The following is a 25,003-nucleotide window of genomic DNA, read 5'->3' on the forward strand; positions in this document are numbered from 1 at the left end:
GCTTTGAGGATGAGCAAATTTGTTGCTGGATTTCGGGAGCCCTAATTTTGTATTTGAAGATTCTCATATGTTATATCATCAGAAAACGACGTCGTTTCATACAATTGAAAACATCGCTAGTTTAGTTCATCGGCGATTATGCCACGTTGAAAATTCACGGATCCAACTCAACTTCTATTTGGGATATTTCATACTTGAGGGAAACATCAGAAAAGAAAAAAAAATGAAAGATGGTGTTTTTTTTTTCAAATTTAAAAGATCATGAGAAAAATAAGAATTTATTGAAAGTTCGTGTATTTTACGACAAATATCCTTATATATATTGTCTAGCATGCAATGATATTACCATATTATTAATATTGAGGTGAATTTATGAATTACAATTCGAGGTTTACAAAGTTAAAATGATTAAAAGAAACCATAAAAAAACATAGTCTGTTTTTCCGTTGTACCTCTTATGTTTCACTTCACCAATACACGTATTGCATTTGTATTCATTCATGATGTTATTTGGTACAATACAACAAGTCAATCCTTGATTATGCATTAGTGTATAATAACGAAACACGTCGAAAAATATAAAAATATAACATAAATTCTTGTGACAAGAAATTGAAAAAAAAAAAGAAAAAAAAAATTAGACCTAATCAATAGTCCTCCTCAGCCAACACCATCCTACTCAAAGGACTAGGCCCAATCTTCTTCCTCTTCATACAACTTCTCCTCCTAATAATCTCCATCTCATTTCTCTTCCTCACCTTCATCATCGCCTCCTCTTCCTCCACCACAAACCTCCTCATCAAAACGTCGTCGTTTAAAGACTTCCCGCGGAAGATCTTCCTCCCCTCGATGCTCATCCTCGCGCTAGGGCCGCTCCGGATCATCTCCGGCGGAGACGCAGCCGCGAGGCCCGACGGCTTGGACCTCGGGTAGCTGTAGCTCCGCCGGGGCGGGACGTCGGCTTGGAAAACCTCGGTGTAGGAAGAGATTGGGGCGCATAGGCACACTCGGGTGAAGGAGGTTGCCACCCTTAGGGATTTGCATTTCCTTAGCCTCTTTGTAGCATTTGTTGAGGTTGTTGTGGTGATGTCGTTTGTTTTTGAGATTGATTTCCAAAAAAAATCGTGATCTTTTGTGGGATTTTTGGGAGGTTTTGGAAAGGGTTTCCATAATGTGGCCATCTCTATTGCTCGTTGGTACCATGGCTTCCTACATGGCGATCACCCAAAAATATATTATGAGCTAAAATCGAATTTTTTTTGACAAAATAGGGCATTATAATAAAATAAATAAAATTTTGAAAAAGATACTAAATATAAACGCCATAACACCCTTAGGTTCGTTTGCTATGTATGATAAGAGTGAGGTTGATACCTATTATAACACTCTAATATATTGCTTGTTTCAAAAAATTAATGGCTCGTTATTTGTTATTTATATTTTTTAATTCTGTATCACACTTGGGATGTGTGATAGCGTAACACTCTTTTTTATATATCTTACCAAACTTGATATCAATATTTAATAAATTAATAGACATCCTAATCAGAGATATCACACTTTATTTCATACCACGTAACAAAGTTTAGCGCTTGTGATATTATTCAATGGACCCTCTCACTAATTAATTAAGATATTATGTCAAGTGGGCCCATATTAGTAGTATATTTGTAATTTGTAGATAATTAGTTATGTTTGGATCTAGGTGTGATGTAATATTTCCTCCTATCCATTTCATTTGACATTGTTTGTTTTTTTTGTGGTTGTCTCATTTGATTTTGCATGTCCTTTTTTGTAATAAATTTTTATTATAATAAATATGGACTCATACATATTTATATTATAATCTTATTTTTTTAATTAATAATGATATTAAAAAAATTATATCAAGTGAAGTGGGATGGAAGAAATATGCCACATGAAAATGTAATAGAAAATGTCTCCATAAGAGTAGGACAATGCTATAAGAATCTTAAATAATTTTTGGTAACTAAAGTTTATAAATTAATGCTTAATTTGTACCGAAGGCCCATTCTCTAGGACCATTGTATTTTTTTTTCAAAGGCCTATTTGTGAATTTCTTTCCTTGTGGATCCAAAATTTCAAATTTCTAAAGGGCCTTGAATTTGTCACACTTCGTATTTAATTATTTTCATTATTTGTGGCAGTAGTGCATCAATTCAGTCATGTATATTATATCATCATCAAAATCGATTCAAATAAATATGACATGTAAACTAAATTAATATCATTCGAGCTATGACAAAATCTAGACTTCAGCAGTCTGAACAATTTTTTTCTTGAATGGAACATTTTACAAATGATGAAAAATTGAAAATTCCTCGAAGAATTACAACTAATAAAATAACAAAGGTCCAGAAGCCAAGTGATCCTCAATAAATAAAATCAAATGATGGTAACCAAACGAAAAAGAAAATCAAGGTTTTGAATAATCTCATTTTAACACGATCAACACTATGATATACTCCCTCCGTCTCACAAAAACATGTAAGCACAAATTATGCCACTAATTAAACTTTAAAACTAAATTAGCGCCGCCACATGCACACATAAGTAGTCAAAGGGGGATGCAAGAAAAAATCTTTCGTGGGAGCTATATTTTCTAAATTTTCTTCGGCAATATATTTTTCAGGTGATTTCGATCAACTGATGTGAGATTTTTTACGTGATTATTTTGCACAAATTTTTAATAAAATTGAAAATTATCTTAGATAAAATAAATTAGCACTAATTCAAATTTTCACAAAAACCACTCCATGAGAGATAGAGAGAGAGAGGTACCTTGTGTGTGAGTTCTTGAGATCTTGCATGAACAAAGGAGATAGTAGTGAGTGTGAGAGAGACTTGAGATGGTCATTTGTTGAAGAGAGAGAGAGAGAGGGAGAGAATGGAGAGGGAGAGTGAATAATCAAACCTTTATGACTGAAAGATTGGTTGGCAATGGACTATCTTTTGTATTTTTTATAAGCTTACTTTACTAGCTAGTTGCTCTGCTTTTGCTTTGGCAGAAAATGATTCCAATTTCCAACTGATTGAATCAACAACACCAAGATATTCAAATTTCAAAGCTAAAGTATAAAAATTATGCTTTTCTACTCTAATTTACCAACTAAATATCAATTTATACATCTTACATTTAATTTGGCCCATTAGTGATTTTCATAATAAAAACATCCATGTGACATATATATCCACATGTATAAATTTAATAACGTAGAAAATTCAGACATTTCCCGTCATCAAAATATTATTTTTATGTGTTTTTTAGAAGAATAAAAAATAAAAAAGACGCATAAAATGACATTATCTTGATGACGTGGAATGTCTCGTTTCTACTTCATTAATTAATATATATGAGTAAAAATGTCGCGCATGAAACCTAAGCTGTCAATTTGGGCTTTCCGATGCTACGAATCAATGACGAGTTAAAATTATCACTAAATTAATTTATGAGTTTTGTATGATGTATTAATCGAAACTATCATAACAATATTCGATCCTTTAATTACGAGATTATCACTCCATTCCCTCCCTCGTATAATATTTATAAAATTAGGATGATATAAAGTTATTCTTCAATAAATAAATAGGGTAAATTCTCGAGTTATTAAAATTTTCTTGTAGTATAAATATTATCTAAAAAAAGTGACGACGAAATGGGTATCAACTTTAGAGAAGATTCACGTGATTGACCCTTCAAAACTCAAAATATCAAAATTAAAAATTAAAAAGTATTAACATTCTTGTAATGATTATAAACATCTTATAATGTCATGATTATGAGCATGTAAAGAAGGTTGGTACACTTAATACATGTGTGTCATAAAAGGCTGCTACTAAATGATCGAAACGAGTTGGAAAGAAAAATATTTATAATTAAATTTTTATTTTACTTTTCTTTTTTCCCCTTCGATCCTTGGGATCTGCTGCCTTATTATTTTTAAGTCGATAGTTCAATTAATTATGTTTAAATTAATCTTTTTATTTCATGCTGCAGTTGAGATATATGATCCCCATCTCTTGAAGCAAATTGATTATAGCAAATTTTGTAGAACTCTTATAAGAAGTGGTTGCTTCTCTCACAATTAATTTCGTTCGTTTCATTATTACATGAAAATAAATAAATATTGAAAATAAATAAGGTTTTACACATTATGAGTAAATATTTGTAATCAAATATGGGATAAGGTAATCAAATAAGACTTTTATATTAAGATTTTCGGGAAAATTAAGATGCAAGAAAGTGGAGACAAATAAACATGTGAAACACCAATGACTCTTAACTAAAGTGATAAAATTTAGGCATCCAAAGACTTTTTTTTGTGAGAGATTTTGGGTTGGGACAATCACGTCTGTGTAGAGGCCCCGTCTGAGTGCAGGTGACTTATTTGATTGTAATTAGATACTTTTATAATTCTAATTAAAAATAAAATAAAATAAAATAAACATGTGAGACGTTTATATCTAACCAAGATATATTATCCCTAAGCAATTGAATATCGACCATTATATTTATTGCACCCTATGAAACCACAAAAATTGAAACAAACAAATCGAAATAAGTGCCCATATTGTAAAGACATGACCATATATATACACTCGGTTAATTGATTTCTAGATTGCATAGTATTTAATGCTAATGGAAGGCATAATGATTGTAGTTTATTAGTGGTGTACAAGAAATGATCCCAAAAGCACTACAAAAAACCTAAATGAAATGATTATTACATGGCAAACCTCCTGTTTTGAAGGGTTACCATTACTTATTATTTTTCAAAATAATATTTGGTACAAAAAGCATATAATTTGATGGAAAAGACAATATATTGTAATTAATTGGGGGACATTTATGTGTTGATATATAACTTAATACATACAAGATTGGGGTATAAAAATCTCAATTTAAGTAAAAGTCATTATTCGCTTGCACTAAATCTACAAAGTAATTGGACTTTCATAGTCTGAAATTCAAATATTATAAGGTGCACAATTACACAATCACAAAAGCACAATTATTTATGTTATAAACATTCTAAATGTAGGATACTATAATACTTTTTTTTTCTTTTTTCTTATGAGTAAATTTATCATTCTAATTTGATCCTTAATAACTTTTATAAAAATATCAGCCAACCCGAAAAATAACACGAATCGTCGAAGTCGTATATAATAATAATAATAATAATAATAATAATAATCACTAACACTAATAATTGTTAGTATATATATTTATTCAATTAAAATAATATGTTTCACATGTTGTAAGCTTGAAATATCGAAAAGGAAAAACAAATGTTTTGAGAATGAAATGATGCCAAATATATAAGTAATTAAAGTTTAAGACTTGACAAATTAATGCCTTTTGCTTAAGGGGAAAAAAGTGAAACCCCAAATATCACCCAAAATTGCAAGGCCCATACATTATTTTGGGTGATATTTGGGCCTGCAATAGTATATTTGGGCCGTCTCAGATCTAGTCCATTTGGCCCATACACTTTAATTAATTCATTATTTTGACTTGCACTGTAATTTGTTTTTTACGTTTTAATTTCGTTTCAAAACAATTTCCTTTTTATTCTTTAATTGTTTTAATTAACTAACTTAGTTAAAACTATTAAAATAAATTTTAAATTAATAAAATTCATTACATAAGTACAAAATAATTAATAAATTCTAATTGTATATGAATTACTAGACTCTAGCCGTGAATTGCTAAACCCTATATACGGATTAAAATCACAATTAAAACATAATTAACTTCTAATTTTAATTAACCATAGTCTTTCCTTATAATTTACTAGCTCACTTTCATAGATCTACCCACTAACTATTACTATCTACTATCTAGTTACTCATTACTAATTAAGGCTCTAGCTAGTTATATGATTTACTCAAATGAATAGGAAAAATTGAGGAAAAAATATGATGAATTCGAATACGAGTCATTTAACTATAAATATTACTCACTTTATCACTTGATCAATACATATATATAAATATCGTTTCGATAATTTCCCCTTGTTGACTTGGAATTCCTTCTTATTCCAAAGCCAGGGCCGGCCCTTCTTCAATTCAAATGGGGCAAAGGCCTAGGGCCCCCAAATTTGAGGGGCCCCCAAATTTAAAATTAGTTCTATTAGTAGTATTTTACTTAAAAAAAATTATAAGTTAGTATTATTTATTAATTTTAAATTTATTAAATAAATATTATTTGATATTGATATTAAAAATTTATTTTAAAATTATAAGTGATACAAATGTGTTATACTTATCATAAGAAAATAAAGTTAATTGTAGAAGTTTTTGAGTTTGTCAAAACATCATATTGTTAATTTAATGTTTCAAATGCATGTAGGATATTGTTAAGTATACCAGTTATTGTAGTGTGAATAGAAATATTTTTTGTAAATTAAAATTGATAAATTCACATTTGCCGATTACTATGTCTGAAGAAAGATATATTAAATGTGCTAACAATTTTGTGCATTGAAAATGAGATATTGAAAACACATTATTTAGGGCTGGTAAACTTGATCTTAAAAATGTTATTGATGATTTTGCTTTTCAAAAGCTAAAAGATCAAAATTATTTCATTATTGTTATTTAGTTTATTGTACTTAATAATTAATAATAAAGTTATGTAGTCACACAATCATGAGAGACAATCACATGCTATCTCTATTCGATGACAAAAATCTCAAATTTTAGTGTGCATGTGTTGGTCAAGCGTTAAATGGTAAATATCTAAAGTCAAAGGTCTTGGGTTCAAGTCCCTTATGGAGCGGCCTTTAAATCTCTTTATTTAATAATGTTTGTTTATAAAATAAGAAAAAAAATATATAAAAAAAATCTCAAATTTTCATTTTAATAAGGGCCCCTTTTTTCGTTTTCGCCTAGGGCCCCCGGAATGTCAGGGCCGGCCCTGTCCAAAGCTAGAGACTATACTATTTTATTTTTCAGAAAAGAAACTAAAATATTATTTTCATTCCAATTTATATTCATTTTTTAATATTGCCGTTTCCATTACGCTCGTCTTTCTTTATTTGACAAGTCCAAACGTCTATAGTCAATTTTGGAATTATCTAAGCACGTAATATGACGCATTTTTAATTGGTTAAATACTCAAATATATCTCAAATTATATTTTGAGTTTATTATGAATTTTAATAAAAAAAATACTTAATTAGTGATCGAATAATTTTTCTGGTATTCAAAAGCTGAGTAAGAATGGTTGCTGACGTTGTTAGATCTATTTTTCATTTTTTAGAAAAATTCTGAGCCTTAATAGAATAGTTTAAACTTATACTGACATTAATAACCATTCATTTTTTTTAGAGTAAAGAAAAATATTTATTCAGGCAATATCATCAAGAACAATGTCCCTAAGCCATCTAGGAAAATCAGAGGTCCAAGCGACCGAATTAGAACAGGAACGAGTGAATTAAGCTAGACTATGAGCAGCTCTATTTGTCGTCCGATACACATGGCTCATACGTACAAGAAGATTATCTCTATCAGAAGATAAAATATCGTTGGAAAGAAACTCATTTGCGTCTTCTCTCCTTGCCATCACTCGAGCGGCAAACATGGAGTCAATGAGGATGGACTTGGCTTTGCAAATTATACTCCAGAAACGAGAGTCTTTTCAGGCGTGCTTAAATCAAATTTATTTTTACGTATGTATTTTTGTGTCAAATTAAATCAAATTTGTGAGATCCTACTCAATTTTTCGATATCAGAAAATTTAAACAATGATACATTTTTTTAAATTCTTGTAATTTGGAATTTAATTGGTAAAAAACTGAAAATCTATACTTCATAGAATCGAAGAAATGGTGATGATATATTTGTAATTTTCGATATTAGTGGCAAAAAACAATATTTTTAGAATAGATTTTTTATCATTCCGATATTACCCCAAACCCATTTTCGTCATTTCACGCAGCCGATAATTTTTTATATTTATTTAATTATCCAATAGATTAAATTTCCCAACAGATTCAGCATTTTATATTTTTGTATACTTTCCCTGCCTCGTTTTCTCCCTCCCTTCGTTGACTGTTTCTTTCTCTCTCTCTCTCTCTCTACGTACACAAACTCTCTCTCTCTCTATATATCATGCACGCAAAGCGCACACACTGAGCGTGTAACTGCGTGTTGATTTCGGCATCCGAGGCTCCTGAATCCCTGTGTATAGCCGGTCCTTCTGTTTTTCACGCCGTCGGTGGGCGTCCGGTGCGGTTCGTGCAGTTCGAAAAGGGGAGGAATCTATGGGGGCGACGATGGTGGTGGAGACCGCGATGGAGCTCCTGGTGCCGTCGTGGTGGGAGGTGCAAGTGACGGTGGCGGCGGCGGCGTTCGTCGTGGTGGCATACTGGTTCTTCTCCGCAGGCGGGGGCGGTGGTGATGATCGGGCATTCGAGGAAAGCGGCGCGGATATGATTGAAGAAAAGGATAAGGTCATTTCTGCAATTATTCTGCCGAATTGGATTAATTTTCAGTGTGATTTTCGGTTTTTTGGGGAGTTGGGTTGACGAATTTGTGGTATTGTGTATTGCGATCAATTGATTTTGGTGCGTTTTCTTCCGCTTGCGAAAACGTTTTAATTAGGAATTAATGGCGCGCAAATGGTTGTTGGGGACGTGAAAGGCCAATTCGGTTATTAAACTGCTGAATTCCTGGAAATTGTGCTCCTTCTTTTTGCTAGTTTAGTTGCAATTTTGTGTTTCCCCCCCCCCCCCCCCTATTATTATGAATTCATCGAATTGCTGTCGTAGTCATAGTGCCTGCGTTGATTGAAAGTTGTGGTTTTTATACTCTCTCGTAGTAATATGCTTCTACTTTTGAATGTGATTGGTCATAGCCGAAGCCATTGTTGTACGTTACTTATTATTGGAAGTTGGTGCTTTGATAGTTTGATGGCGACCTATTTTGGGGTCTTTATATTTGTAATTTAATGTTGAATCAATTAGGTACATTTTTTTCATTTACTAATTTCCTTGGTTTGATATAATTCAGTAGCTATACTTCTGGTATATATGAAATTCGGTAATCTTTGTTTTTGCTTTGTTATTTATTTATCTTGCAATTGAATCACTTTTGTGATATGGTGTTCATAATTAGAAAAATAATGTTGTTTGTATGTTTGGACTTCAATACTGTTTCTGGTGTATATTAGGAAAATGGCATTGTTTGTATATTGGACCCCCAAAATTTGAGTCTTGTTCCCCTCGAAAAAAAAAAAAAAAAAACATTTGAGTCTTGTTTCAGTTATATTGATATCAAAATTTGACACTTTGGAGTCTCTCATTCATATTGGTGGTTGTTGTGTTCTATTTTCGTTTACTTCATATATTATGTATTCTTGAAGTAATTTTCTAATTGCTTGACATGCAGTTCTGCACTTCTTTTGTAGATGCTATTTAAAGGAGATTCTCAAACTAATTCAGCATACTTAATTAAGGTACATTCAATTGTAGTCTAACTAAGCATTCAATTGTAGATGCTATTTAAAGGATGATAGCAAGTCCCTCCTTTTCAGGTAGAGCTGTTAGCCGCAAAGAATCTTATTGGGGCAAATTTGAATGGCACATCAGATCCCTATGCAATTATCACTTGTGGGTCAGAAAAGCGTTTCAGGTGATTTCATAATTAATCTCAATTGGAACCTCTAACATCCTATATATATGCAAGACAAAATTTGACAAACTATGAGCTCTGGCATATTGACAATATTGTAACAGTGTACTTTAGCATGCTTCATTTTTTTTATTCTAGTAAATGGTCTACAACTTCCTCGCTCATAATTTCTGAGTTCCCTGCTTGCATAGCGATCATGAATGATGTAGATAATACAAGTGTTAGCTTCTTCTTAAGTTACTTATAGTTTATGAGAATTGTTAATCTAAGATAAGAATTTATAAGATTAAGTTCGTGATCTTCTCAGTTCTATGGTTCCTGGCTCAAGGAATCCCATGTGGGGGGAGGAGTTCAATTTTTCTGTTGACGAGCTTCCTGTTGAGGTATTTGATTCTTGAAGCAACTTGGATTATATAAGTCAAGCTTACTTATGCAACTTTCGCCTTCCTGGATTCTGTCAAACTTTTGTTGTCTTAAGAACTTCGAAGGCATGACTGAATTAAACTTGTTTATTTTCACAAAATTTCGCATTTGCCTAACAAATCATATGATGCATAGACATTGATGAATCTAATGGTGCATGGTATGTCTTTATGATCTTTAGTCATTCTTGGATAAAGTTATCAACTTGCGCCGGAACTTGTTTGTTCTCTTTCAAATCTAATTGCTTAAGTAATTCATCATTGATATATTTTGGATAATCTGGTCCTGAATCATAATTGATGCTTGCAGAATTCTGAACTGTGCACTTAGCTATATATGTCAAGCCCTAGATAAGGAACTCAATGTTGGAAAAGAGTCTGAAGCCAAATGCCAAATCTCACTACCATTGCACTCTCAGTAATCAATACATAATTAAGAAACTTATTGATGTATCATTTTTGAATTTATTCACCTTGAAATACTGCAAACACTTTAAAGCTACTAATCAACTTGAAACATGAAACAAGTTCTTGTTTTGTATTCTCACAATATGTAAGCTTTTCCTGTTTTATATTTTTTGGTTATTCTGTGCGGCACTGATTCTTTCATATAATCTATTGGCAGATAAATGTGACAATATATGATTGGGATATAATTTGGAAAAGTGCAGTTCTTGGTTCAGTAATAATCCGAGTCGAACATGAAGGTCAAACTGGTGCTGTATGGTATACATTGGACAGTCCATCTGGGCAGGTAATAAGTTGTTATGGTCAGTCTTTGTGGTGGTTTAGGACATCTTCTTTGCAAGTTTAGTGGGATATTTTTAACTTTCCCTCCTCTCTTATGCGCAGCTGGTGTTGTTCTTTTGTTTGTTTCTCAGGTCTGCCTGCATATCAGAACACTCAAACTCCAGATGAATTCTTCGAGGTAGATTTTTTGCAGAATACCTACCTCTCCATTCTAATTTTGGCACGTAGTTTCATTCTACTAGCATTGCTGTTAATACCTAGGTTATTATTGTCTTCTTGCTGGGGATAGAATTGCTTCCTCTTGCCTGAAATTTACAAAAAGTCACTTGATTGGGCAAGAGGGAACTTAATTTTATGTTGTCGAAGATTGCAGATACAAGTTTCCTTTATTTTCTATCATTACATGCTGTGAATTTTGTCATATATCTTGACCTGATGTTGAATTTAGCTTAACAATTTATCCTCCAGAATATCCAATTGCTATTTTTCTTTCTAAGGCTGTTTGTTTTCTTCTCATTACTGATCTGAAAACTTGCATTGCTTGCTTCCAGATGAATCTGAATGGTTTTAACTTCAAATTTTACAGTTTTGGCAATGCTAATCTTGATCCTGTACAAAATTATTTGTGAATGATTTCCTTAAATAAGGTGCCTGAAATAGTTTAATCTACTTCTTTTTAGGGTTTTGAATGGCTATGCTGGTACTAATCCTCGAAGAAGGCCTTTGGATAAACAAGGACCTACAGTTGTTCATCAAAAACCTGGGCCACTGCAAACAATTTTTAATCTTCTTCCTGATGAGGTATTGTTCCCTGCATATGACAGACATGATTAGATTTAAGATATTCTTATTGATGCCTTCTCTCTTTGTGTTGAGTGTTTAAAAGCTTGAATATTTTTGGACAACTTTAGGTAAATTTAGTGGCTGATATCAGTAATGCTCTTTATCAGGTTGTGGAACATAGCTATTCTTGTGCACTTGAGAGATCATTCTTGTATCATGGTCGGATGTATGTATCAGCATGGCACATTTGCTTCCATTCGAACGTTTTCTCCAAACAAATGAAGGTTGATCTCATCTTTAGATGCATATAATTTGTGTGTTGAACAGTTTATTTGTGAGGCATCTCCATGGAACTTTGTCTGAAAAATTTGATTCTTTTGGCCGTACGTCATTCATGACTCAGTATGATCTAGGTTCTATGTTTTTGGTTTGTGACATCTGTTTGTTTAAAATCACATATAGATGATTGCTTATCTCAAAATCCTCCGGAGATTCTTTCAGAGATAAGTAAGACTGACTTTTTTTCTCTTACTATGGTTGTCCTTTTAATTCTGATACAGTAAAGTTTTATGTTAATCTATCTTCTAGGTCTTGCTGCTTGATTGATGTTGTGTTTGTTTATGTAGGTAATGGTACCTTTTGGAGACATAGATGAGGTACAATTCCCTTTATCTTCCTTATTGACTCTTCCTTTTTTTTCCATTGATGGTTCAGTTTCTGGCGGTTATATGCATTTTTAGTCCTGTTGCTGAGTGGCACTTTTATAGCCCCATAGAATAGGGTGTAACAGTTATAGTTGCGTATAATACAATTTTAAAATGTAACGAACTTAGTCCTTTTGGGGCATAAAAGGAGTAACTTGATTACATTTTTTAATAAAAGAACTATAATTGCCTCCAATTTTATTGGTCTTCTGCAGCATTTAGTGAAGTGGCAACTTTTGTCCTCTAAATTTTCAAATATAGCAATTACTAAACATGCCACTCTGCAATTCCCACGGGAGCAAAAATGCATCTTACCTTATGTCTCATAGTATGACTGAATGAATCCATTTAGTTGGTTTTCCATCTCAGATAAAGAGGAGCCAACATGCATTTATAAATCCAGCTATTACAATAATTCTTCGGATGGGTGCTGGGGGGCATGGTGTGCCTCCTTTAGGAAATCCTGATGGTTAGTGTTATTCTTTCCATCTAATCATCCGACTACCTAGTATAATTTGTCACGTCTAATGTTTGAGAAGATCAAAGAACTCTTCCCTGATAAAACTTATGATCTTCCATTGCGTGTCGTAGGGAAAATAAATACATGTCTCTCTTGAAGCTGATATCTGCATGTGATCCACTTTATCTACATTTGTTTCAGGTAGAGTTAGATACAAATTTGCATCTTTCTGGAACAGAAATCATGCACTGAGAGGATTACAGCGTGCAGTAAAGAACTATCATGACATGCTGGAAGCTGAGAAGAAGGTCGATTTCTACTTGTGTTTGCCGAAGTAAAAGTTGTTAAATTTGAACTTTTTGGTTGACAAATTTTAATGTGTCAACAAGTAGCTTCTGGTCTCGAGTAGTCTTTCCTGATTTATCAAAAAGTTTTTAATTTTTATGCATCGGAACCGTATTGCTTGATTTCCACATAACACTATACCTATCTGGTTTTGTTTTGTTTCAGAAATATGTAGGGTCCTCATGCTATGATGTACATTGAAAAATTCAGTTAAAAATGGCGGCAAGAATCCTTTTCGATGCTTTAACCTGTCACCCATTGTCCTTATAAAATATGCTTCCAGAATCCAAAATTCCCAACCTAAGAACTGAAAAAGTATCCTTTTCAATCCCAAACCAAACATATCCTTAAGAGAGAAAACTACTATTAGAAGCTGAGAGTTATCTGGCAAATGCTATGCATACAATTTTTTGCGGTTCCATTCTGAGTAGTCCTATCTATTTGATCTTTGTGCACACAGGAAAAGGAACAGTCTGCGTTGCGTGCACATAGCAGCTCTATCAGAGGCAGCAATAGGCAGTCTAAGATTTCTGAGCAGAGTGTGGCAAAGACTGAAAAGTCACAGCCATTCATCAAGGAGGAAGTGCTTTTGGAAATTTACAATGTAATTTCACACTTTCGGTTCTTTGTTTCTTCAAATCTTCCGTGTCTTGTTATCCAGGATGCACATTTATTCTATGTTTTCCATTCTCCGCATCAAATTGCAGGACATGTTCCCGTGCACAGCGGAGCAATTTTTCAAGCTTTTGTTAGATGATGATTCAACCTATACAAATGAGTATCGTAATGTCCGGAAGGATTCCAACCTCATAGTAAGTAATTCATATCCTAGGCTTTGCTTATTCTCATTTCTCACATAACACTTTTTATGCTTTGTTTAAATTAATTTGAACCACGACTCATGCTGTGGAATTGCGTTTAAAATAAACCACTCGATTCCAGTACTGTTGATGATTGAGAACTGCTTTGGCACGCAGACACAAATATGATTTAGGCTTATCCTCTCGAGCTCTGCTTACAGCTTCAGACTACTGACTTCCAAAATATGATTTAACTAGACAATGATGTATCATTCTCGTATGTTACAAAACTTTCTTGTTATGCTTCCTTCAGATGGGTCAGTGGCATTCTGCTGATGAGTATGATGGTCAAGTCAGGGAAATTACATTTCGATCCGTGTGCAACAGTCCGATGTGTCCTCCGGATACAGCAATGACGGAATGGCAGCATGCTGTTTTATCAGCAGATAAGAAGAAACTGGTGCAGACTTGACTTCAAAATGATATACCGATTGTGTAATTTGTTTTGTTGGCATTAATATTCATTATATTCTGTGCTCAGGTGTTCGAGACCGTACAACAGGCACATGATGTTCCATTCGGGTCATACTTTGAGGTAAGCACTACTGCTGTTTTTGCATTTCCCAGAAAGAGGAAAGAAACAGTGATAATTTTTGGTACTTACACATGATGAAAGAGATGGGGAATGTTACCAATGTGTATCAATATTGTGACCTTATTCTTCTTACACATGTCTCTTGCATCAGATTCACTGTAGATGGTCGTTAGAGTCTAATTCCGAGTCTTCGTGCACCATTAATATTAGAGTTGGTAAGTGCCCACCTGCTTAATCTTCTGCTATGTTATTTTAAGTTGATCGAGCTCATGCTCCGTTGCTTGTTATTTCCCTGTGTTGAATGATTCATTGTGGCCTAGAGGATTAAGTGTTGCCCGAATTCTAATTCGGGCCAAATTCCAAAAAATCTGTAATTTTAAAACTCGCGAAACCCTCGTAGGTGCTCATTTCAAGAAATGGTGTGTGATGCAATCGAAGATCAAATCGGGCGCTATAAACGAGGTATGATTTCGACTCTCCGTCGTTTATCATAGTGTGCTGTTCCGTCGCGACATAGGGTTACGTTATAGTAAGATCACTTCTGAAGTTTTCGTCGATCGTAACTCGCAGTATAAGAAAGAGGTGGAAATGATGCTAGATGTGGCGCGTTCATACATCCAGAGGAAGACTAGCAAGACAGAAACTACACCATCACCTCCAAATGTTGTTCAAGAAAGTAGATGAAATGGGACAGTCGATCTCTTTATAAACTATATATATGTATATACATTATTTGTAAAATTATCCTATGAAAGCAGTTTAATAATGACTACACTTTTTTTAACCTTAAGGTCTGCAATATATTTAATTTTTCACCTATCTTGCATTGCCAATTTATTTTTATGAAGTTAGACATACACTTTTCTAAACTTAAAATTTGGAAATTAAAATAAATAAATAATTACAGATGTACTACTTCAAAAACCACCCATACACTGATACACACACTAAACCCAACTTGAAAAACTGGAATTTTAAACTGAATCCAAAATTGTGGGTTCAGTTAGGTAATTCAGTTATGCACTACCAAATTTCTCATTCACTACCAAAGTTTATTGAACAACTCAATTATGCGGCAGTTTTGATTTAACTAACCATGTTTTTAAATTAAACAATCCACTACATATTTATTATATTAAATAGAATATACTCCCTCCGTCCGCCAAAATTATGTAAAATTGCTTGGGCACGGGATTTAATAAAATTAGTGATGATTTTGATGTAGTGGAAAAAGGGTCCCACCACTTTATGAGATGTGTGGTTGAAATTGAATTTTGAGTGGGTTTTTTGTAAATAAAGAGTGTTAGAAAGGATAAAATATTAAAGAGGATGGTGGGACCATTGCCATAAAAGGAAAGTGACATAATCTTGGCGGACGCCAAATATAGTAATTTTTACATAATCTTGGCGGACGGAGGGAGTAATATTATACCTCATTCGGTCCCCTAAATAACTTACTAGTAGGGGACGGCACGAATTTTAAGGAAAAACTGTTAAAGAGTATTGGCAGTGTATTCGATGTAAAAATTATAGTAAAACATAAATTTGTACTAAATAAGTTATTATCGCTAAAGTGTCAAAATTAATTTATGTTTTTCCTCATTTATTTATAATGTTGAACATCATACTCTTTTTTCATTTCATTTTCGATTGTTGGTGAAAAAATAAGTTGATATCAGTATTTTCTATTCAAAAAATTTACATGATTATTTTATTATAATTATTTTAAAATTTAAATAATTTTCAATTATAGTAGTTTTTAATGAAATTGATGAAAATAAAATTTGTATTAATTTTATGTAAATAAAAAATTAGTTATATATATCCTAAAATTAGAATTTAAAATATTATTATAGATTTATTTAATTATGTGTGCGAATTATTTATTTATATTATATTTTTTTATTGGTATTTTTTCTAATTTTTAATTATTTTTGGGCTATTTAAATATAAACTTTTAAGAGCCCAAAATTGTTATATTAGATGACACCTATTAATTTTGGTATATTGATGGTTTAGTGTTATTTGCTCAAAATAAGATTGACTTAAATTATTATCTTTACAATCTATAAATTTCATTATTATTATACAATACGTATTTATAAGTTGATAATAATATTATTATACACTATTTTAAATCAAATACTGATATTTAAATTAATATTTTGTTATTAAGTAATCTAACTTATTAATAATAATGTACTTTTTTTTAGGCATTAAAGCTCACTTGTTTACCTTTCTTCAAATCTAATCTCACAGTTGCCGCCCAACACTCTCCCTTTCTTCACATTAAAATCTCGCCGCCGATTAAGGATGATGAGCAGAAGAGCTGCTGTTTCTGCAATCAATCTGATTCATGGAAGAGGATTTCTCAATAGATGGTCGCATAATTCGGGTATTCTCTCTCCTGTATTCTCTCTCTTCTCTTCCAAGGCTTTTCAACCTAAGCAGCCCAGAATCGATTTCAGTTGTGTTAAAAAACTTGACGATGCTATTGAATTGTTTCAAAAAATGAAGAGTATGCGGCTGGAGGCTCCTGTTTTCGTGTATAGTAAACTTATGAGTGTTAGTGTAAAGATTGAGCAATATTATTTTGCTCTCCATGTGTTCGATGAAATGCTTAGGATGAGTGTCCCTGTTGATGTTTACACAATGAATATTGCCGTCAACTGTTGTTGTATCTTAAAAGATATAAACTCTAGTGTTGCTATAATGGGATTCTTTTTTAAGAATGGTTACGAACCAAATGTTGTGACTATCGGCACTCTCATTAAAGGGTTTTTTATGGATGATAAGGAGGCTGAAGCTGTGAAATTGTTTGAAAAGGTTCTGGATTTAAATCTTTGCGAGCCAAATGGTGTTATGATTCTGCATATTATAGATGGGTTGTGCAAAGTTGGACAGGTCATGGCAGCCCATGAATGGCTTCTTAGATTAGAAAGTAGTGGGTCGAGAGTCGATGTTTGGAGTTATAGTGCGTTAATTGACGGATTTTGCAAAGTAGGAAAGATGGAAGAGGCCGTGAATGTGTTGGAAAACATGAGAAAACAAAAGATTTCTCCCGATGTTGTCACTTATTCTTCGCTTATTGATGGGTTTTGTTTAAGGGGGGAGATCGAGAGAGCAAACCAACTACTTAATTCCATGGTAGAGAGGGGCCTTAAACCCAATATTGTCAGCTATAACAGCTTAATAAACGGATATTGCAAAGTGGGGAGCCTCGATGAAGCTTGGCTTCTTTTCCTGGAAATTCCCAGTAAAGGTTTGAAGCATAATGCACATACTTATAGTACCATGATACATGCATTATTTAGGAAAGATAGATTTGTTGAGGGCTGGAAGCTTTTTGAGGATATGGAAGCTCAACAAGTACATCCCAACTTGCATATTTATAATATATTATTGGATGGGCTCTGTAGGAATGGGGAGATTGATGAAGCTCTTTCGTTACTCCACGAGATTAAAGTGAAAGGATTTACTCCTGACATAGTCACGTATGGCTCGCTAATTGATGGATTATGCAAAAATGGCAAACGTGATGTTGCAAGAGAGCTTTTGAGGGAACTTCCTTCTAAAGGTTTGCAACCTAATGTTTGGATATACAGTATGATCATTCATTCACTTTGTCAAGAAGGATCTATGGAGGAGGCAGAACGTTTGCTTGTAGAGATGAAGAACCGTGGCTGTGGACCTGATCGTGTGACATACAACATTATCATCCGAAGTTTGCTAAAGCAAAATGAGCTTCACAAGGCAACATCATTCATGGAAGAAATGCGCAAAAAGGGATTCTCAGCAGATTCTCCAACCTCTTTGGTGCCAATTGAACAGAGTGGAGATGATTTCTTCCTCAAATTGATGATGTACCTTGCTCCCAAGGATATTGTGTCATAGTACATTTCTTCTTGACACGAGGTTAGTGATATCGACAGCGAGATATTATCATTGCAGTTATAATATTATTGTGTTTTTCTGGCCAACATACCATTCTTTTTGCATAAGAGACTGTAAACTTTTTATTTTTTGGAATGCAGTTTTGCTAAAACTTGTATTGAAACTGCTGGTTTTTATTTTGCTGGGTGATGTTTGGATATGTCATGCTGTGTTTGTTTTCCAAAAGCACACATCGTTTATATTCAGAATTCATATGTATTTTGTCTTTAAAAGGAATAAAATTCTTGTGCCTCTATACGTTGAAGCCAGAAATTAATTACTAATCGATAATTGGTGTTATGCTTCTTAACATATTGGTGTTTGATAATATTTTTCTTAATATTACAATTATACTCTCTTCGTAGTTAACAAAATAAGGTTATATTTATCGCATTCCCTGCATATACTTGATAGAAATTATCATATTTTTAGCTTTTTATTGCACTTTTAGAGGGTATAATAAATAATAAACAAGGGTCAAGTTAATCACAAAAAAATTCAATGGGAAAGTGTTTGATGGCATGGCTCCACTTGTAGAACAATTCTTCAAAGCTTCAATTAGCTTGTTGGGCTTATCTGGATACTGAGTAGAGACGGGCCTTGATGATTCAAGCCCATTAAAATTTCTATGTATTGATCCACCACGATGAGATTCTTTTTAGGCCGCATATTTTCGAGCAATAATATTAGTTAAAAATGTTAATCTGGTGGGTCCAAATAGAACGGCTCCTAAGTATTCTTTTTTTTTTTTTTTGATAAAATAATTTTATCATTTCGAATTATTCAAGGAGAGATCAAATCTTAACAACTTTTTCGTGTTCTACTTATACACTTGAGATCGTCATTTGTCAATCCCACTTTTTTGTATTCTACCTGTACAATTTTCATTTTTCTTTAGTTTTTTGTTTTCAATTTTATTTTACTGTACTATAGTTTGATTTTGCAATTATTCAATAGGGTTTATTATAAACAATTAGAGTAAATAATTGTAAATTCAATTTTTTAGTTAATAATTGATGATTATGGTATTCCATAATTTGACTATATATATGAGATTTTCTTAAGCATCAACTTTTTGGTAATGGTTTTAAATAGGACATATTATATTGTAAAATAAATATATTCATAATAAATTTATTAGTGGGGTTTGAGTGGATACAAAAATATTAGAATAATTAAGGGGATTTGAATGAAATGAATCAACTCTTTTTTTTTACAGGGAGCTGTGGGACACTTTTATGTTTCCCACATAGTTAAAATATTAACTAAGGTAAATGATAAAGTGAAAATTACATCTTTCGTGAGAACTGAAAACCATGAACAAACACATAACATATATACAAGATTTGATTATTTATTGTTCATGTATATTGTGTATTATAATTGTTCACGATCTAATGATATCTTATTCATGTATCTTATATATTTATTCATGATTTTCAGTTCTCACGAAAAGACGTGGTTTTCATTTAAACCTAATCCTATTAAGTAAATAATATTATATTTACAATATTTTATACTAATCCAACCCACCAAATCAATAATGAGCTAACTAAAGTATTAAAAAAGGTGTCGGCAAAGATTGAAATATACTAGTATAAAAATGAAAAAGAAAACCACGTCTAGAATGAAAGGCTGAAAAGTGTAAAATGAAAAAGAAAACCATATCTAGAATGAAAGGCTGTAAAGTAATCAGCACCACTCATCTCATGCAATTCTATTCCTTAGTCTTCTTTCTCTTTCTCACTCAATTTCTTTCTTTCTCTCTCTAAGTTATCAGCACAAAGAATGGAAGGAGGAGCTGCTGCTGCCGTTGAAGTTCTAGTTCAAAACCTCATCGACCTTTCCAAGAAAGAGATCTCTCAAATCCGAGGTCTCCACAAAGATGCAGCAAAGCTAGCTGGGAGTCTCGACGTGATCAAAAATTTCTTGAAGGATGCCGAGACGCGTGACATCACCAGTGATGCTGTCAAGAGCTGGCTGAAGAAGCTTGAAAACGAGGCGTTCGATGCTGACAATGTTTTGGATGAACTCAACTATCATATTCTCTCCAAAAAAATTAAGGCCACCAAACCCATGAAGGCGAAGGTACTATCATGCTTCTCATCATCCTTCAGTTCTATTGCGCGTCCAAGAAAAATGGCTGTTAAAATCCAAGAAATCAATGAGAATTTGGAGTCTATTAAGAAAGAGGCCACCGAGCTTGGCCTCATAGCGAAGCTTGAAAATGAGCCCATCTTGGTTAATACTGCTATTTTTGAAACTGATTCATTCACTGATGATCCTATTTTCATTGGAAGAGATGATGTTGCGTCGAAAATAGTTGGGATGCTCATGAATGGCATCAAAACTGATGAACGTGCAGTTTCCATCCTTCCAATTGTGGGGATGGGGGGATTGGGGAAGACGACATTGACTAGGAAAGTGTTCAATCGTCTGAAGAATGAGACTCAGTTTGGATCATATTTGTGGGTGCATGTTTCCCCAAATTTTGATGCAATAACTCTTTTCAAGAAAATTCTCAATAACTTGACATCTTGTCAAGTTGAAATTGCGAGCAGGGAAGATATTCTTGCAAAGCTTAAAGAAGCTTTGAAAGATAAAACTTATCTTCTTGTGCTTGATGATGTATGGAACCAAGATGGTTTGAAATGGGAAGATTTTATGAATTCTTTTTCGGGAGTTAGTTGTGTCAAGGGAAATGCCATCGTTGTTACTACCAGAAATATGGAGGTGGCTTCAATTGTGAATACACTTCATATACATGAGTTGAAAGGCTTATCGAAGGAAGAGTGTTGGTCAATAATAAGAGCAAAAGCCTTCGGAAAAAAAGATGTTCCATCAGAATTTGAGGCCATTGGGAGAAAGATAGCAAGAAGGTGTCAAGGTTTGCCATTAGCTGCCAACATAGTTGGGGCAGTGCTACGCAATAAATCCGAGGAAAAATGGCGTTCAGTCGAGGAGAAATGGCTTTCAGCCGATGAAGGAGGTGATAATATCACAAATATATTGAGACTGAGCTTTGATAATTTATCTCTGCCATCACTTAAGAAGTGCTTCGCATACTGTGCGATGTTTCCTAAAGGCTCCCAAATCAGTAAACGGAAACTGATTGAGTTTTGGATGGCAGAAGGTTTTCTTCCAGCTGATGAAAGGGATGAGATGGAGTCCGTGGGCGAAAAATTTATCAACGTTCTTCTGCACAACTCTTTACTGCAAGTGTCAAAGAGAGATCGTCACGGAAATGTAGAAGAGTGTGGCATGCACGATCTTGTGCACGATCTCGCTTGTTCTGTTTCAAGCTCCTCTAACAGTACAGGTGGTAGCAGCCGAGTTCGATACATGACTCTCGGAGACAACTATTGTGGCGACGAATCAAATCGTATCCCAAAAGAAATGGCAAAGTCTTTGCGTACATTACTAATAACATCCAAAGGTGATATTTCTGATGTCAACTTCTCAGACTTGGAAAGTTTGCATGTTTTAAAGCTTCACTCTGAAGTTAAAAAGCTGCCAAGTTCGATTCGGAAGTTGATACATTTGAGAGATTTTGACATTTCAAAGACAAGTATTGAAGTTTTGCCGGATTGGATTGGTGAATTCTTTCACTTGCAGACGTTGAGAGTAGAGTCAGGATGGTTGAGAAAACTGCCATGTACGATTAAGTACTTGATTAACTTGAGGCATCTTTATATTGACTGGAGGGTAGAGTTGCCTATGGGAATTGGGAGATTAACTTCTCTCCAAACGCTAACGCACTTTCCAGTGGGCGATGAGAATGGCTGCAAAATTGAAGAGCTCGGAAGTTTGAATAATCTTAAAGGAGAGGTAAGGATTTGGAAACTCGAAAGGGTTCATGACAAGGAAGAGGCTGGGAAAGCCAATTTATTCAAAAAGTCAAAAATATTGAAGTTGTGTTTGATGTGGGGTGAAGACAGAGAAGGTGAAAGAAATGATGAGGATGTATTGGAAGGCCTTCAACCTCACTCACATCTGAGGGAGTTAGTGATTGATGAATTCAATGGAAAAAGATTTCCATTATGGACTCGGAAGATGGCAGTTCGACATATGCCCGGAGGCTCTTGGGTGGTACTTAACAATTTATTGTCGTTATCACTCATTCGCTGCAGAGAATTTGAAGAGATCCCAATGTTGGGGCACTTGCCAAATCTCAAGTCCCTTCAGTTGCATGAATTGAGTAATTTGAAGTATATAAATTCTTCATTCTACGGAATGGTGAACAAGGACACACGCATTGTTTTTCCAGCTCTCGAGAAGTTCACATTGGAAGACATGCCTATGCTGGCAGAGTGGGCAGAAATAGAAATTTCGGATGGAAGTGAAGTGAAGCTATTTCCTCGCCTCAAACATTTGGAAATCAATGAGTGCGAGCAATTGATGAGTGTTCCAAGTTTGGGGCAGTTGCCCAATCTCAAGTCCCTTGTGTTGATTGGATTGAGCAATTTGAAGTGTATAAATTCATCATTCTACGGAATGGTGAACAAGGACACCCGCATTGTTTTTCCAGCTCTCGAGAGGTTGGAATTGAAAGACATGCCTAAGCTGGCAGAGTGGGCAGAAATAGAAATTTGGGATGGAAGTGAAGTGGAGGTATTTCCTCGCCTCCAACATTTGCAAATTATTGGTTGCGAGCAATTGATGAATGTTCCAAGTTTGGGGCAGTTGCCCAATCTCAAGTCCCTTCGGTTGGAAGCATTGAGCAATTTGAAGAGTATAAATTCTTTATTCTACGGAATGGTGAACAAGGACTCACGCATTGTTTTTCCAGCTCTCGAAAAGCCTGAATTGCGATCCATGCCTATGTTGGCAGAGTGGGCAGAAATAGAAATTTGGGATGGAAGTGAAGTGGAGGTATTTCCTCGCCTCCAACATTTGGAAATTAAGAATTGCGAGCGATTGATGAATGTTCCAAGTTTGGGGCAGTTGCCCAATCTCAAGTCCCTTGAGTTGAGATGGTTGATCAATGTGAAGTGTATAAATTCATCATTCTACGGAATGGTGAACAAGGACACACGCATTGTTTTTCCAGCTCTCGAAGAGCTCAGATTAGAATACATGCCTAAGCTGGCAGAGTGGGCAGAAATAGAAATTTCGGATGGAAGTGAAGTGAAGCTATTTCCTCGCCTCCAACATTTGACAATTTACAAGTGTGAGCAATTGATGAGTGTTCCAAGTCATGTCTCGTCATGCCTTGAATTTCTGTGGATTTATAAGATCGGTGTGGAATGTCTGCCAGCTGATTGGTTATTGAGTAACAGCGAGACTCTCTCTTCTTTGGAAATAGATAACTGCCCGAATTTGAGAGAAATATCAGATAGGTGGGGAGAAGAAGAATCAGAAGGAAGAAGCTTCACAATCACATACCTCCCTAAATTCCCTCGTCTAACATTTTTGGGAATTCATGATTGCCCGCAATTGAAGAGTGTTCCAAGTCATGTCTCGTCATGCCTTCAACATTTGTCAATTAATGGGATCGGTGTGGAATGTCTGCCAGCTGATTGGTTATTGAGTAACAGCGAGACTCTCTCTCATTTGTCGATAGGTTGGTGCCCGAATTTGAGAGAAATATCAGATAGGTGGGGAGAAGAAGAATCAGAAGGAAGAAGCTTCACAATCACATCCCTCCCTAAATTCCCTCGTCTCACATATTTGTTTATTCGAGGCGTTCCTAACTTAAGTTTGGAGACTGTGGATGCAATGCGGCGCCTCCAAATTGATGGAATCAAATACATTGAGCCGTGACGGTGAGTATCAATATCTTTTGCTAGAAACAATTGTATGTGTATTTTATTTAAAAAAATTCTAATTATAAAAAATTGAAGTAGCCTAGCAAAATCTACTATTATCTTATGGAGTTTCTAATTCAATTGCTATTAGTTTGGGGATCGAGATTTAGCGCACCACATGTGTCACTTTCAATTTTATTTATATTTTAATATATTTTTTCTCTAATTTCAACTTTGAATGCTTTAGTTTAATTTTGTGATTATTAATTAGGGTTCATTCCATCTAATTAGGGTATGTAATTATTTTTTATCATTTAATTTCACTTTTATTAGTTAATAATAGGTTGAAAAATTCGAAATCATGGTATATAATTTTATAAAAAAATAATTTTTTTAAATAAATATTAAGAATAATTCATAGTATTATAATTTTATTTTTATAAAAAATATTACTCCCCTCGTCCCCATATTTATGCATATCTTTCCTTTTTGTAACGTCCCCCAAATTTATGCATACTATATTTTTGGACACTACCCCACACATAATTCTTACAATTTAATCCTTCTAACTTACACTATTTACCCGCAATCTACTTAACAATCCCCTCAATGTGTGATCCATTCTCTACTATCAATATTTCAAACAACTTTTTATTAAAACTCGTGTCGTGGTCAACCATGCATATTTAGGGACATAGACTATTAAAATAATAGATATAAGAAAATATAGTGACATACATAAAATTGTGGAACAATGAATCTAATCCCTTAGTTTGGTGCTCCACTTCATCTCAATATGCTTAA

General features: G+C 33.9%; 4 protein-coding genes across 7 annotated transcripts in view; 3 read left to right on the forward strand and 1 right to left on the reverse strand.

The window, feature by feature from the left end:
• Positions 1–460: 460 nt before the first annotated feature.
• LOC130999761 (uncharacterized) lies at positions 461–3,024 on the reverse strand. The gene is made up of 2 exons (XM_057925384.1): positions 2,803–3,024; positions 461–1,209 (listed from the first exon to the last, which is right to left on the reverse strand). Exons 1-2 carry the CDS (start codon positions 2,829–2,831, stop codon positions 648–650), a joined length of 591 nt encoding a protein of 196 aa, XP_057781367.1. The 5' UTR covers positions 2,832–3,024; the 3' UTR covers positions 461–647.
• A 4,990-nt stretch (positions 3,025–8,014) lies between these two features.
• On the forward strand, positions 8,015–15,303 carry LOC130999762 (BAG-associated GRAM protein 1). Its single transcript, XM_057925385.1, has 18 exons — positions 8,015–8,480; positions 9,437–9,484; positions 9,563–9,660; positions 9,968–10,043; positions 10,708–10,836; positions 10,964–11,010; positions 11,513–11,633; positions 11,783–11,899; positions 12,242–12,271; positions 12,689–12,788; positions 12,981–13,087; positions 13,585–13,728; positions 13,832–13,936; positions 14,238–14,384; positions 14,466–14,519; positions 14,671–14,734; positions 14,920–14,981; positions 15,090–15,303. The coding sequence occupies exons 1-18, from the start codon at positions 8,292–8,294 to the stop codon at positions 15,201–15,203; spliced, it is 1,752 nt and encodes a 583-aa protein (XP_057781368.1). The 5' UTR covers positions 8,015–8,291; the 3' UTR covers positions 15,204–15,303.
• Positions 15,304–16,760: 1,457 nt separating this feature from the next.
• On the forward strand, positions 16,761–18,703 carry LOC130999771 (pentatricopeptide repeat-containing protein At1g12620-like). Its single transcript, XM_057925410.1, has one exon. The coding sequence runs from the start codon at positions 16,833–16,835 to the stop codon at positions 18,411–18,413; it is 1,581 nt and encodes a 526-aa protein (XP_057781393.1). The 5' UTR covers positions 16,761–16,832; the 3' UTR covers positions 18,414–18,703.
• Positions 18,704–20,145: 1,442 nt separating this feature from the next.
• LOC130999763 (putative disease resistance protein RGA1) overlaps positions 20,146–25,003 on the forward strand; it is a 43,484-nt gene continuing 38,626 nt past the window's right edge. For all 4 annotated transcript variants that reach the window (XM_057925389.1, XM_057925386.1, XM_057925387.1 and 1 more), the window contains exon 1: positions 20,146–24,217. In XM_057925389.1, coding sequence (XP_057781372.1) covers positions 20,241–24,215 — 3,975 coding nt within the window. In that variant the 5' untranslated portion in view covers positions 20,146–20,240 and the 3' untranslated portion in view covers positions 24,216–24,217. The remainder of the gene's footprint in view (positions 24,218–25,003) is intronic.

This window comes from Salvia miltiorrhiza, chromosome 8 (assembly GCF_028751815.1).
Source record: "Salvia miltiorrhiza cultivar Shanhuang (shh) chromosome 8, IMPLAD_Smil_shh, whole genome shotgun sequence".
In the NCBI taxonomy this organism is placed as follows: domain Eukaryota; kingdom Viridiplantae; phylum Streptophyta; class Magnoliopsida; order Lamiales; family Lamiaceae; genus Salvia; species Salvia miltiorrhiza.

What these genes read in the sequence shown, in the direction of transcription:
- LOC130999762 (XM_057925385.1), top strand. Translation starts at nt 8,292, where the DNA reads ATGGGGGCGACGATGGTGGTGGAGACCGCGATGGAGCTCCTGGTGCCG. An exon ending in CAGCAGATAAGAAGAAACTG is followed by an intron (nt 14,385 to 14,465) that starts GTGCAGACTTGA and finishes TTCTGTGCTCAG; the next exon opens with GTGTTCGAGACCGTACAACA. An exon ending in AATCGGGCGCTATAAACGAG is followed by an intron (nt 14,982 to 15,089) that starts GTATGATTTCGA and finishes CGTAACTCGCAG; the next exon opens with TATAAGAAAGAGGTGGAAAT.
- LOC130999771 (XM_057925410.1), top strand. Translation starts at nt 16,833, where the DNA reads ATGATGAGCAGAAGAGCTGCTGTTTCTGCAATCAATCTGATTCATGGA.
- LOC130999761 (XM_057925384.1), bottom strand. Translation starts at nt 2,831, where the DNA reads ATGCAAGATCTCAAGAACTCACACACAAG. An exon ending in CTCAAGAACTCACACACAAG is followed by an intron (nt 1,210 to 2,802) that starts GTACCTCTCTCT and finishes ATCGCCATGTAG; the next exon opens with GAAGCCATGGTACCAACGAG.